This window comes from Alligator mississippiensis, chromosome 6, assembly GCF_030867095.1.
Source record: "Alligator mississippiensis isolate rAllMis1 chromosome 6, rAllMis1, whole genome shotgun sequence".
Taxonomy (NCBI): domain Eukaryota; kingdom Metazoa; phylum Chordata; order Crocodylia; family Alligatoridae; genus Alligator; species Alligator mississippiensis.
This window is the reverse complement of record NC_081829.1, coordinates 49,275,049-49,288,627: the sequence shown is the minus strand read 5'-3', so window position 1 is coordinate 49,288,627 and position 13,579 is coordinate 49,275,049. Positions and strand designations below refer to the sequence as shown.

The window sequence follows — 13,579 nt, the reverse complement described above, 5'->3', positions numbered from 1 at the left end:
ACTTTAAATAGAAAGAAGTAGGTGTAGGTAAATAAAAGATTAAACTTTGCAATATTTTAATATAAGATAGTGTTTCACGATTTCAGTTTTTACTGAAACTGACCAACAAATTCCCTGATTTTTTTACTGAAGTTATTTGGTTTTTACTGATTTACACCCGTTTTTTAGTTCACTCAATTTTACCGGGTACAGTAAAATCCCTGTTAAATGGCACGAGTGGAGAATAGCTGGGGTGCCGGTAAGCTAAATGTGCCAGTTACCCAAGGCACAGGTTTCCAGATGGACATGGTGGGGAAGGGGTGTGGTAGCTGCCACACGCAGAGAAGGGGGTGGTGGCCGCACAAGGGTCAGGGGAGGTTGGCTGGAACTGCTGCCTGCGGGCTGCTGGGGCTCTCTGCTCTGAACCCAGGCCTTGCAGCTCCAGCTGCGGCCCTGGCCCAGGTGCTGGGGAGCTGCAAGCCCCGCCAGGAAGGGAGGCAGAAGAGCCTGGCCCTGCTCCCTGCGGGCGCTGCACCCGGCCATTCTGCATGGGCCTGCAAGGCTGGAGCCGCTTTCCGGGGTCATGGGGCTCCCGCCTCTGACCATAGGCGTAGCAGGAGGTGCCAGTGCTGGTGCCAGGGTCGGGTCTCCCCCACTCCACGTCAGCTGCTCAACTCTCCCCCCAGCCCCTGGACTGCGCCGTGCTGTGGTGCAGGCAGGTGGTGTTGGCTGCTTCCAGGGCTGCTGCAGCAGGGGCTGGGGTGAGTGGGTACAAGCTGCACCGCACCCCTCGGGACTCCATTTGTTCCTACTCACCCCAGTCCCTGCTGCAGCAGCCCCAGGAACGGCAGTCGCCAGCTGCAGAGGTAAATCAATGGGTGCAGGGCGCAGGGGGGGTGTGTGTGGCTCTTGCTGTTCTGTGAGCCCTGGAAGGGCTGCACTGGGCCGTTCTTGCATGCTGGACGAGATCTGCATGCTGGTTGAGAGCAGGCTGCTGCCCACCCCGAGCACCAGGAAGAGCCTGGTGCTGCTGCCTGCCCCAGCCTACAAAGGCAACCTGCTCTCATCCTGCATGCAGATCTGGGGGCAAGCGCCCCCACCCTAGGAATAGCCCGGTGCAGCCCCACAGCCTGCCCCCCTCCTGGGGTGCACATAGCAGCAACAGCTACCCTGCCCTGCCCTGTCCTACACCTGCTGACAGTTCCCTCCGCTTTGCTCCGTGCTGCAGCCCTGGGAATGGAGGGATGGGCTGCACGCACCCTCCACCCCTTCCCTAGTCCCAGCCTTACTCTCTCCCTTCCTCACCACCACGGGAACATATTATTTTCCCCAATTTTTTTCTTTTCTTCCTTTTATCCTGATTTCAACCCAATTTTTATGTTTGGAAAATAAACCCTGAAAAATTCCCAATTTTTTTTTTTTAATAAAAACTGAAAATGTGGAACACTAAAGATAAATCTTGATGCATGAGCTACTTAAAATGGCTATTTGACTTAAGAAGAATAAATATTCACATTAATTAGGACCCAGTTATACTGAGATTACCTCCCCCCCCCCATTGATTTCTTCCGGTTTTCAATTCAAGTCAATATCAGTTAAATGTGTAAAGGCTGGGGGTATAGTCCCATTTATTCTATGAACAGAACCACATTTTGGGGCTCATTAAAGCTAGGATTTGCCAAACAAGATTTGGGCTATAAAATCCAATTAGCAATGTAAAATTCTTGGAAGGCTGCCTGGGATTTCCAGGGGTTGTCTATACTGCAGGAAAATATGTTTCAGGAATACTGAATGCATGGAATGGTTTGTGATACCATAACTTGTACTTGCAGTGATTTATCATATCCACGCATTGGCATTATTTCTGGAATAACCATTTTAGTGCCCTCTTGAGGTATCTATCCATCTAAATTCACCAATGTTTCTGGGAGCAAGCGATTCTGAGGTTTCTTAATATGGGGAAACCTGCACTGGAGGGAATGGATTAGAAGAGCTGCCTGAACGACTTGCTGTGGAGGAGCTCTATGCTGAAGGTGCAAGATGTAGGGTACATAGGTTGCTGGTTCTGACGGTTTGAACCATTTGAATTGGTTAAAACTGGTATCAACTGATTCTGACTAGTTTGAACCTGTTCTGAAAGTTTCCAGATAGTTTCAACCAGTTCAGAGCAGTTTTGACCAGCTTGAACTAGTTCTGACCGGTTTGAACTGTTTTGAATTGGTTAGAACTGGTTTGATCGGTTCCAACCTGTTGGAACCTGTTCAGTGGCCATGCATAGTGGTGCACAGGGATGCACGTGCACCCCGAGAGTGCTGATGCACCCCCTGTCAGCCCATGTTCCCAGGTGGGGGGGGGGGGAGGGGGGCAGGCAAGAGTGCCAGTGCCCCCCTCAGAGTGCCAGCTGGGGAATGCAGACACCAGGAGAAGTGGTCTCCCCACAGCCAATCATGTGCACCTGGAAGTGCCAGTGGCACGCTGTTGCCACTTGTGGGTCAGCGGAATTGGCCCCAGGGGGACTCCCCCCCCAATCTGCAGGATCAGCTGTGGGGGGACGTTCCCCTGGTTGCTGACTGTCCACTGAGGGGGCAAGTGCCCCCCCCCCAACTCAGGAGGCACCAATCGCCTGTGAACTTGTTCCAACTGGTTTGAACCTGTTTTGAAAGGTTCTGCCTGGTTTCAACCAGTTCCAAATGGTTTTGACCACTTCTGACCAGTTTTGACTAACTTGAACCTGTTCCAACTGGTTCCGGTTGGCTTGTACCCGTTCTGACTGGTTTTGACAGATTCCAACTGGTTCTGACTGGTTTGAACCTGCTCCGATCGATTCTGACGGGCCTGAACAGGTCCCAAGTGCTTTGAACTGGTTTTGCGTGGTTTGATCCGGTTCTGACCTGTTCTGGCCAGTTTAAACCAGTTCCTACTGTTTTGAACAGTACTGACCAGTTCCACCTGGTTTGAACTGGTTTGGACAAGTTTGAGTTGGTTCCTATCAGTTGTAATAGCTTTGACCAGGTCTGATGGTTTGATCTGGGCCCTCCACTGCAGAAAGGATGTGGACAAATTGTAGTCCAGCTGAGGGCAACGAAAATGGTTCAGGGGCTGGGGGACATGACTGGTGAAGACAGGCCGAGGGATTTGGGTTTATTTAATCTGGAGAAGGAGAGACAGAGGTGACTTAATAGCAGCCTTCAACTCCCTGCAGGGTGGTTCCAAAGAGGATGGAGCTGGACTGCTCTGTGGTGGCAGATGACAGAACTAGGAGCAATGGTCTCAAGTTGCAGCAAGGGAGGTTTAGGTTCGTCACCAGAGTTGTGAGGCCCTGCAACAGGTTACACAGGGTCCGAGACGCGGTGGAGTCTCCCTCCTTGGAGGTTCTTAAGACCAGACTCGACAGAGCCTCGAGTGGGGCGATGACCCCTCCGGTCCCGTCCAGCCTTCCTGTCTCCGATCCGATGTCGCAAAGCACCACCCGCTCCGCGATGCTGCACCGTCGCTTCCTCAAGGTATTCATTCCCACCGCCAGGCTCCCGGGTGCGACCCGCCCGCGGGATCTGGAAAGGAAACAGCCGCTTTCCCCTCGGCGCTTGGAGCCCCCAGGCCTTGCGGCTTTGCATCAAGGGGCGCCGCTGCGCGGAGCCGGGGCTTTGATCAGCAAGAGTCGGGCGAGTCTCAGGCTGAGCGCTCCGCGCGGGGCGGGGCCTGCGCTGCCAGCGGGGCCTGCGCTGCCAGCGCCTGCCTACAGCAGGGCCGGGGCGGGGCTGAAGTGCAGTTTGGCAGAGGTGCGCCGGGGGCGGCGGCAGTTTCGAAGACTGCGGTGGGCGCGATGCGGCGGGGCCGCGTGGCCTGGGCCTGCCCAGAGCTGGAGGAGCCGGTAAGGAACGCGCTGCCCATCCCGCGGCGGGTGGATCGGGCCTGGGGCCCCAGCCCGGCACAGGCAGGGCACGGCCAAGGCGGGGGAAGGGGACCCTCCCACCGCCCCGCGCGCGCAGCCAATGGCGTCACGCGGCAGGATTTAAACACGGCTGGGAAGGGACTGGTGGTTGCCCGGCAACCGAAGGCGTCGGGGGCGGGGCAGGGCAGGCTGGGCCTCTGGCGGGGGGAGCGCTCCGCTCCTGTTGTTGCTGTGGCTGGAGGCGGTTTGCAGTTGGTCTGTGCCGGGACCCGCCTCGCCCGAGCCAAGCTGCCCGCTGCCTCCCTCGTTCCTGCGGCCGGAACGCTGGCGACGACAGGGCAGGGCCAGGGGCAAGGTGTTTTCTATGAGAGCTGGGTACCCAGCCAGCACCCTCCTACCTGCGTGTGTAGGGGTGGGACCAGGCGCTGGGATTTCCCTGTTTCTGCCTCCTGTGCCAGGATAAGCACTTAAAAGCGGCGATCATGAGCTGTGCGAGGAAACGGGAGTTGCAGAAAAGAGAAGGGTGTAGAGCCTGGGGCACTTGAGATCCGCTGAAGGGTGTCGTGGGGTTAGCCCTCTTAACAGGGTTAAGTGTGCAGATGTGATTCGCAAGATAAACTGGGGCCTCTCAGAGTTCATTGCAACAAGAGTTGCTCTATTTTTCTATTGTCAAAAAATCAAGTGAAAATTAAGAGCTGATATTATCTGAGGGTGCCTCGAGTCTAAAATAGAAGGGGAGCCACTGATGTAGAGCAGGGGGGTTCTCAACATCTGGCCCACAGAAATTTTGTCCTGTGGAGCTCCCCTTGGCTCTGGAAATCCAGTGGTGAGAGAGCAGTGGCAATCAATACTGCCCCCCTTCCCCTTCTGCCAAATTCCCAAGCCTCAGGCAGCTGGTTTGGGGCCAGGCCATGCACCCTTTCTACCCTTGTACAGCCAGATTGGGGTCAGCTGTACTCCATATTTGGAGTGGATCCTTGGGCAGGATCTGGCCAGTAGACAGATTGGGGACTGCCATCTGGCCTGTGAGACAGAAAGTTTGAGCAGCACTGGTGCAAAGAACAAACAAACAGAGACTGGGACAGCCTGTCCTCATCTGTCTTCACTGAATTCTTGCTAGTGGCAGGCAAATGAAATTGCCCTTGCTGTCAGGTCTCAGACACGCACACATTCATACCGCACTCTTCTTACTAGGGCCTCTCAGGGCCCCCCCCCCCCCCCCCATAAGGTCTCCTTCACGCATCAACAATTTGTACTGCCTTGCTCCCTTTCGGAGCGGGCCCCTTCAGCCATAGGTTTTACCTAGCACACGCCTTGGGTGGCAGACGTACCATTTTTTGGGCCTCTCCCATGGCCGTCACCAGGGTAGTGGCCAGCCGATTACCTAACCGGGGCCAAGCTTGCCCTGGCTCCTCCCATGGCAACTCTGTACACACTCACATTGGGCTCCCAGCCCTCTGGTTTTCCCCTCACTGGGACTCCACATTTCCACCCCCTCTCACTGGGGCCATGGGGCTTCCTTCCCCAGTGGGGCCTCAGGTAGCTGTAGCCAGGCCTGGCCCCACCTGGGTCTTACACCCTCTTTGGGCTCAGGTGGCCATAGTACAAGTCCCCTTGTACCCAGTGTTGTGGGGGCTAGAGGTTAAGGCACCCCAACCCACCTTTCACTAGGGTGATAACTGACCTGGTATTTCCTGGGGACTCCCACACCACTGGGAGCCCCACCAGGCCACCCACTCCTGGCAGTGTGCAGTTTTAGGTCATGCCCAGGACCAGGAGCCTCCAAACCATCCCCCTAAGCTCCTGCCCTTACCTCCAAGATGTTTCATGTAACCTTTCAGCCAGGCAATGTTTCTGCAACAGATTTGTCTCTGTTTCGAAATCCAGAAGTACTCATGGCCCCACATTTGGCTATAGTCAAGCCACACCACTCAAACCTGATTTACAGCTGAGTCACCTGCTCTCTGGCAATGTAAAGTTATGCAACTAATAACCCAAAGGGAAGGGAAAAACAAGGGTCTGTAGCGGTGGTAATAAAGAAAGAAGCAGCTTGGTTATGTTCACTGCTGTCAGCTGCTAACTGCTGGCCCTAGTAGCCCTTGGTAATATTGGTATTGCAATAGCAGGTCCCTCTGGCCGTGTCTTAGCCTACACCCTAGTGAGAGTTACCTTCTCTTAATAATCATTCTCCATATTTATATGAATTGACATTCTCCATACTTACATTAATTAATATTTTAATTTTCTGATCTATACATATAAGAAAGTATGCCCTATATTTCTGGACTGCCAAGGCAACATTATTGGCTGTTGCATTTCAGTGAACATAGGTAAAGGAACATTTTATTTCATCCTTTTGGATGAAAAATCTTCTGTTACCTTTAATGGTTGATCTTTAAACTATAATTGCTAGTTGACCTTTGGCTTTCAGTTCACTTTAACTAGCATTAAATTTGCATCCAATTACAAATAAAAAAGATGGCACTTTTTAAAACATTTTTCATTTTCAGGTGTTAATTGATTGTATAAGAATATAGAGCAAAAGTTGAGTTAACTGATTTTTATACCTCTTTTTGTAAGATGACCAAAGAAGGAAAACTGAAATGTGTTTGTTTTCAAATCTTTTTCACCCTTTTGCGTGTGCGATGTTTCCGTAGAGTCACAGAAGCTCCCTCCACCCTGCAAACAAGCCATAGCTCTATCCGGTGCCCCACCCCCCAGTTGGGCAGTGCCTGGCCCAGCGCCAGCCCCACTCTTCCCTCACCACAGGGGCGTTGATCTGCCCCCTCCACCCCCACTTCCCTTCTACCACAACAGACCAGCTGGACGTAGCTCTTCAAGCTGCAGGACTGTGTATCGGAAATTGGATTGGTATCGGCCCCTAAAATCTCACCCCTATCATTTTCTAAAAGTGGTGACTGAGCACATACATGTTTCATGCCCTTCCGGTGATTCAGTAAGTCACTGTCAATAGCTTATTTTGGCTCAGCATCTGATTCTCTACATCTTTGTACTTTTTTATATTCTGCATTGTATATGAAAGATACTAATTTTAAATATTTCAGTAGACCAAACAACTCAACACAGGACTTGGGGTACCAAACACTTCCTATGATGTGGTAAACAGTGCCTGCTAAAAATACTTAATAAGATTTCTGTGCTGTTAATCAGTTTTATGTTTGGTACCTTTTTTTTTTTTAAAAACAATATTGTATGTATCTTGACACCTAGGAATGCAGCATTCAAGAAAAGATCAACTTTGAAATCCACATGCGAGAAGGAATTTGTAAGCTGCTTACAGTGAGCACTCAAAAAAATCAAATTTTGCAAGTAGTTAAAAACCTGATGGTTTGCAATGATCGTATACTTGTCTACAGGACAGAGCTCCAGAAACAAAAAGAGCCAATCACATGTGCAAATGAAGGATGGTTAGCAGAAGTCGGGAGTTTTCTATTGCAAACTGAGACTCTTGGTATTCATCCATTCAAAAAGGTCTGTGGTGGGGATTCTTGCTGCTCAGGAGCATGTATCTCTTTTTTTAGAATATAACTTATGTCTGTCGGCTTCTGTATTGGTATCAGCAGAACTAAACCACTGTAATTATAAATCTATTTTGTTCACGTTTAATGTCATTATGGTTAGGTCTGCTTAACCGTTATAGGATTGGACAAATGTAACAGTAGTAACGAATAACAACAGAATAACAGTATTCTGAGGTATAGCTGTGCATACCCTGACAGATTGTATGTTTGGGGTTTTATTTTTGGGGGTTTTTTTTTTTTTTTTTTCAAAAAGGTAAATTGGTACTGTTACATTACAATTTATCCTCAGATAATTAGATCCAAATAAAATCCCAAAACTTTATCACTGCATTAATGTTCCAGTCCAAATCTTCACTTTATAATTTCATTTGAAACTATCTTTTATTCTGTCAGAAATGAAAATTCAGATAATTTGGTTTTCAACTGGATGGTATTATGGATTTATGTATTAGCATTTAGCACGTAGCCCCCATGGGAATGTTTTGTTGATTACAGTGAATATGTCCAGAGTTGTCAGCGTGTATCTGGATGAACAACGCATGGAAAACCTTGTAAGAATATTCCTCACAACTAAGGATGCCCTTATTTTTTTGCTTTCAGTCTTTTCCTCTAAATTTACTTTAATAGTAGAAACACAGTGGTTAATTGGTACCCTCTGCTGGCCAATGTACTCAACTACATCCATGTAATCAAAGTATACAACTCCATTAACGTGAAGAAAAATCAGCTTTGTTGAAACTATCCCCCAATTTTAACTCCTGAGGGAGCTAAAGCATAAAAAGCTTATTTGCATAATGTTTCTCTGCAGAGTGGAATAGAACTTGTATGCAGTATTGAGAAGAGTGGTACAGAGTTACTATTTCTCTCAGATTATTGTTTTAATGAAGTATTCTATATCAGCTTGGTGCAGAAACTCTACAAATATGTGCTTAGCTCTAATGAATTGTATCTATAGCATCAAACTTCTGTTAACACTCCACATATAGAAATGTTGTTGTTTTTTATTGGGGGGTAAGCTAGTTAAGGAGACAATTTTATTTACGCTTAGATCTACCATCATCATAAATGCTAATTTTTAAAATTAGTACTTTTGCACTTAGCTAGAAATTCTAATTCAATTTTAATTTGGACAAGTGATAGGAGAAATTGCATGTGGATATGGAACATGCTACTGTTTGTTCTTTCTAGAGGTTGTATTCATTTAATTTTCTTTCACTTTATTGGTCTGGAATTCTCACAAGATCTCAGTTGACATAAATAAATTGAAATATTGAAAATTTAACATAATGACTTCTGTTAGTTGAAGAAGCAATAGTCATCCCTTATGTCTAATAACAGAAGTGCGAAAGTTAATTGTAGTGGCTCCCCCTGTGTGTATGCTTGATTTTTCTGGAGTTGTTAAATGCAGCAGAGAGAGAATCTATATTTTCAAAAATATTACCTTGAAAACTTATCTAAGTTAATGGATCTTCCTTCAAGAATATGTAGAATCTAACTACTTTATCTGAAGACCTCTAAATCCAATGGTAGCCAAAGTTATCTTTAAAGGAAGGCATTTGAATTGAACATATATTAAACCTATTTTTGAAAAAAAACTACTGATTTTCAAAGGGTTGTTTTTTAGAAATAAAGACACATTTTCCCTAACATTTCTGTGTTGTTTTTCTTTTTGAGCAGGAATTCAGTTGTTCACCATAAATAGCATGCAGTGTGCAAAGGAAGAGTTGCCATATCAGGTACACAATGGTATAATCTTTATATCATATTATGAAAATAAAGAAAAAGCCGAATAAATTGTCTTAAAACCTCTCTGGCTTTACAGCATGTATCATATCAGTATAGCATCTCTGACCTTACCAAATTGGGCCAGGTGTCTGAAAGTACCTAGGTAACTTAGAGACATAAATCTGATTGACTTTCAATAGCAGTGTGCTCCAGTGTCATTTTAGCTACATTTGACAGTTCTACCCACTATCTTGATATTGTTTTGAAGGTCTTTCCTATTAGGAAATAATTTCATATATATCTTACTAAATACTCTACATGTTAAAAGGCAAAATTTTTAAATATTTGGAATACTTTTTAAAGTGCCTAAGTTACTTTGAAACTTCATAGGATTTATGTTACTTATATATTTATGTTTTACTCTTGCTCTTGACCCCTTATGACCCATCTTCTACAGCAGAGGTGGCCAACTTGTGCCATAAGCAGAAAGCAGAGCAGCAATTGGGCAGGGAGCACAGCGTGTGGAGCAGAAAGCAGAGCAGCTGATCAGGCAGGGAAGATAGGGTGGGGAGCAGAAAGGAAAAGAGCTGGTTGGGTAGGATGCAGAAAGCAGAGGAGCAGATGATGTAAGAGAGTGGGATCAAACTGGCTCTGCAGGGAGAGGAGGGGTGAATTTGTGGCATGCTTGTCAAAATGTTTTGGTCCCACTGTTGTATAGGATCCAGAAGATGTAATTGGTTGATAATGCCCACTCTAGCCCCATACGTCTTGGTCAGCGTTTGGGCAATTATTTGGGCTGGAGGGCAAGCTAGAGAATTTTAGTGTGCTATTGTGTGCCAGGTGAGCCACCCCCCTACCCCCACCGCACTGGGACAACACCCTCTCGTCTCTCCTCACACACCCTGCAACAGTGCACCAAAACTCCCTAAGTGGCCCCCCACAGGCAGGGTGCTCTTAGCTGGGTGGATGGGATGGGGCCACAGGTGGGTGGGGAGCAGTGTCTAGAAAAGGGATGGGTGATCTGAAAGTGGAGAACACACAGTGGTGGTGCGTGGGGGTTCATGTGCACCCCCTGAGAGCACCAGTGCACCCTCTGACAGGCCGCGTTTGCCGGTTAGGTGACGGGCACGGGGGCACGCGGGAGCGCTGGTGCCCCCCCACCACAAGTGCCAGCTGGGGAGTGGGAGCACTACAGCCGCTTTGCAGTCGGCTGTGGGAGACCCCCCTGTCGATGAGATTGGCTGCGGGGAGGATCCCCCCCAGTGACTGACTAGTCACGTGCCCCCCCTGACTAAGGTGGCACCAGTCGGCCACAGGAACACATACTCCTGGGAGACTGCGACAAATTTCAAGAGCATTTGTAAGAGGAAGGAATGGGGGAAAAAGGAGGGAAGGGGAAATATAAATGAAGGAATATAAAAAATGAAGGACTTAAAAAAGGGGATGTGATGCACAAAATTGAATCATAGCTAGCACAGATAACAATGGTGGTGACGTTGCATTAGCACAGATTTTAGTTTATCTGGGAACCTCAACAGCCTGGTTATTGGTTTCAGCAGAGATTAGCAATCCAAGTTATCACAGTTTTGCTGCTACTGTTATTCGTATTAGATTAAACAGGCGTAGGTCTTCCATCTTATGCCACAGTTACATCTTCATTTTCCACATCCATTCCTAGTAAAATCTGTAGGATCGTATGACATTGGTAGTTCTCATTTCTATAACATTGGGTTGTCATAGCACAAGGTTTTGCCTTCATTTGTCTACAACCAAATGATGCTTTTTAATTTTTTTCAGATAGTTTGAGCACAATAAAGGAAACTCTAAGGAAATGCAAACATTAGATTCCAAATGTAATGCAATTCCAAGTGCTGTAAATATGTATGAGTCTTTCTGAAACCAGAAGTTCATGCGCCTAAAACATTTTTAAACTCCTTCATTCTAGGTTTTTGTTAAGCAAGTTTTTGTACGAGTTGGGCCATCTGCATCAACTTAATATTACAACTCGAGTTCCCTTTTACTGTATGGCTGATGATGGTAAGAGTGCAGATCTTTTACGAATCAACAGTGTTTTTTAAGACATTGTTAAAGGATCAATAAAAACAGAAAGCAAGGTTTTTCTTATAGCAGGGATCATTTAAAAGTTAGTTAAGGGTGTGGGGAGATCTGACACGACTGACTTTTTGTGATGAAAGTGTGACATCTGCTGTTTTTCCATCACCTAGTATTAATGGAATTCTTTAATGATTTTGTCTGGCTGCTAGGGTACTCATGCTGTGCACTCATTAGTCTGGCAGCATTATTTCAAGCATGGAGTTGGGAAGTACATTCCTTATCCATAAATTTTCTTGCTCTAATTTTCACACATTGAACCCCCACTTGTGTGAAAACATTACATAATTTATGCGTTTTACCTCTTACTCTGTCAGGAGACAATAAATTAAATGTTGATCAATAAGCATAACTGTAATTTAAAGTTTTCTGTTTTATAAAGTTCTAATAAATAAAATGTCAAAAGGAATCATTGGATTTAAAATTGATTGATTATAGTACATGAATGTATCCAATTTAAATATCCAATTTAAGTCCACATGGATTTACAGCTAATTGTAACTGAAATTAAGATGTGTGAAAATTGATCTACATTTTTGATAAATTCTAGCTGAAGGATGGACTGAAACTGATTTACTAGTATTATATTAAAATTGTTCAAGTAATTACGTATTTATATCCCGATGACTCTTTCAGATGAAGTTGTAAATTTTTCATTTTGCCTGATTTCAAAAGAAGCAAACAAAAACCTTTAATCTAACACGCGTAATTGTTAGCTGTCATTCACAACCTGCTATGTACAAAACTGTGAAAAGATTCCTATTAAAACTCCTTATTTTCACATTTATACTATTGAGAACTTTTAGGGCTTAACTATTCTGTTCTTGGTCTTTGATCATAGATGAATACTTCTAAGTCTGAGAGATTTTATAGCTGTTTGGGTTAACTGTGGACAAAAATACTCTCTCTATTTTAAAAACTTTCAGCTATTTGTAGATGTAGCTATGACTCGAGTAAATGAATAAATGAAACTCAAAATGAAAGGCGGTTTCTGAAATTGGATTGGATTGAAGTATTTGGTATTGATTTTAGGAAGCTGCAGCCATCTAAAATGGTGATATATTGCCCAAGGTATTGGTCACCCACTGTAAAAAATTCAGAGGTCTCATGTCTGTAATTAAAATGAATGAGCTAGGAAGCTCTGTGTTTGAAATAGCTTAATACAGTGCTACTTTTCATAGTAGAACTATACCTTAACCTTTTCTAAACACAGACTTTGTTGAATGTGATACAGGTCCTGAAACAGGAGTGACTATTTTATACAGTTGTTCAAATATAACCCCCCAAATGTGCAACCTTGGATGAAAAATCCTTCTGGGAATACATGACTAATGGGATTTGTTGCAGAACTATCAGTATTAATTGCCTCTAAGCAAATTATCTATGCCTTTTTTTCTGTATTCCATATGTGGAGAACAGCTTCACAGCTAGAAAAGTTCCTGTATGAAAAACTAAGTTTGAAGATTTTTACTGTGTGCTGTTCACTGCTGCCATCCTATGCCACTTAATATATTGCAGGCTTTTCAGAAAGCTGTTGATTGTACTTTAGAATCCAACTTTCTTAAAATTATAAAGTTATTGTCATATGACCTTTGAAGAATAAGCTGTAAGTAATAGCACTAAAGCCTGCGGTGTCAAAGTTGAAGATGTGTAATTGAATATTGTACTGATTGTGTAGATAAATTAAGATGTTTGTTTAAAGAAATACCAGCTCCATTAGTAGTTAATATCATGAGTGACTTAAAAGACTAAGGGAAGCTTAATTGCTTTAATGTGCTGTTATGATATTGAAATAAATCTTTCCCCTTACCAAAAAAATTACGAAAGTAATCTTTATGCCTGCTGAGGTGATAACCTTGGTATACGATTACAAATGGTATTTGCTAAGTGTCTGACAAAACAAGAATAAGTATTTGTCATGCAAAGATCTCTAATGCGTGCTCACTTGCTCTGTCTCTCAAAATATGGGGGTTTCTTTCTGGCAGCAAGCCAAGAAGCTCCCAGTGCAAACCCACAAAGCTTTTACTTAAGTCTTTTCTTTATAATTTCTTTCACTATCACACAGTTTCATGTTACAGCAGCCACTCTGAAATATTATTCCAGATACTCCTATATAAGATGATAAACTATCCTGGAATAAAGAGCATTCTAAAGGAAAGTGACCCTTTATATTGGACTATGTAAACTAGGAAGTTTCTTTTGGCTTAACTCTAGTGATTGCATTAGTTATGTTATTTTATTGGACAGAATGGTAGGTTCAATTTTCCTCCAGAAACAGATGAACAGGAAAACAGACCAGAAATAATCTATATTAGTTGGACCACACATC

At 45.0% G+C, this 13,579-nt stretch overlaps 1 protein-coding gene across 1 annotated transcript in view; it reads left to right on the top strand.

Moving 5' to 3' along the window:
• Positions 1-3,388: 3,388 nt before the first annotated feature.
• Positions 3,389-13,579, top strand: part of RTKN2 (rhotekin 2) — a 59,437-nt gene continuing 49,246 nt past the window's right edge. Inside the window, 4 exon segments of the mRNA XM_059730327.1 lie at positions 3,389-3,850; positions 7,103-7,417; positions 8,222-8,258; positions 9,091-9,149. Of these exon segments, the coding sequence (XP_059586310.1) occupies positions 3,803-3,850; positions 7,103-7,417; positions 8,222-8,258; positions 9,091-9,149 (459 nt within the window). The 5' untranslated portion in view covers positions 3,389-3,802.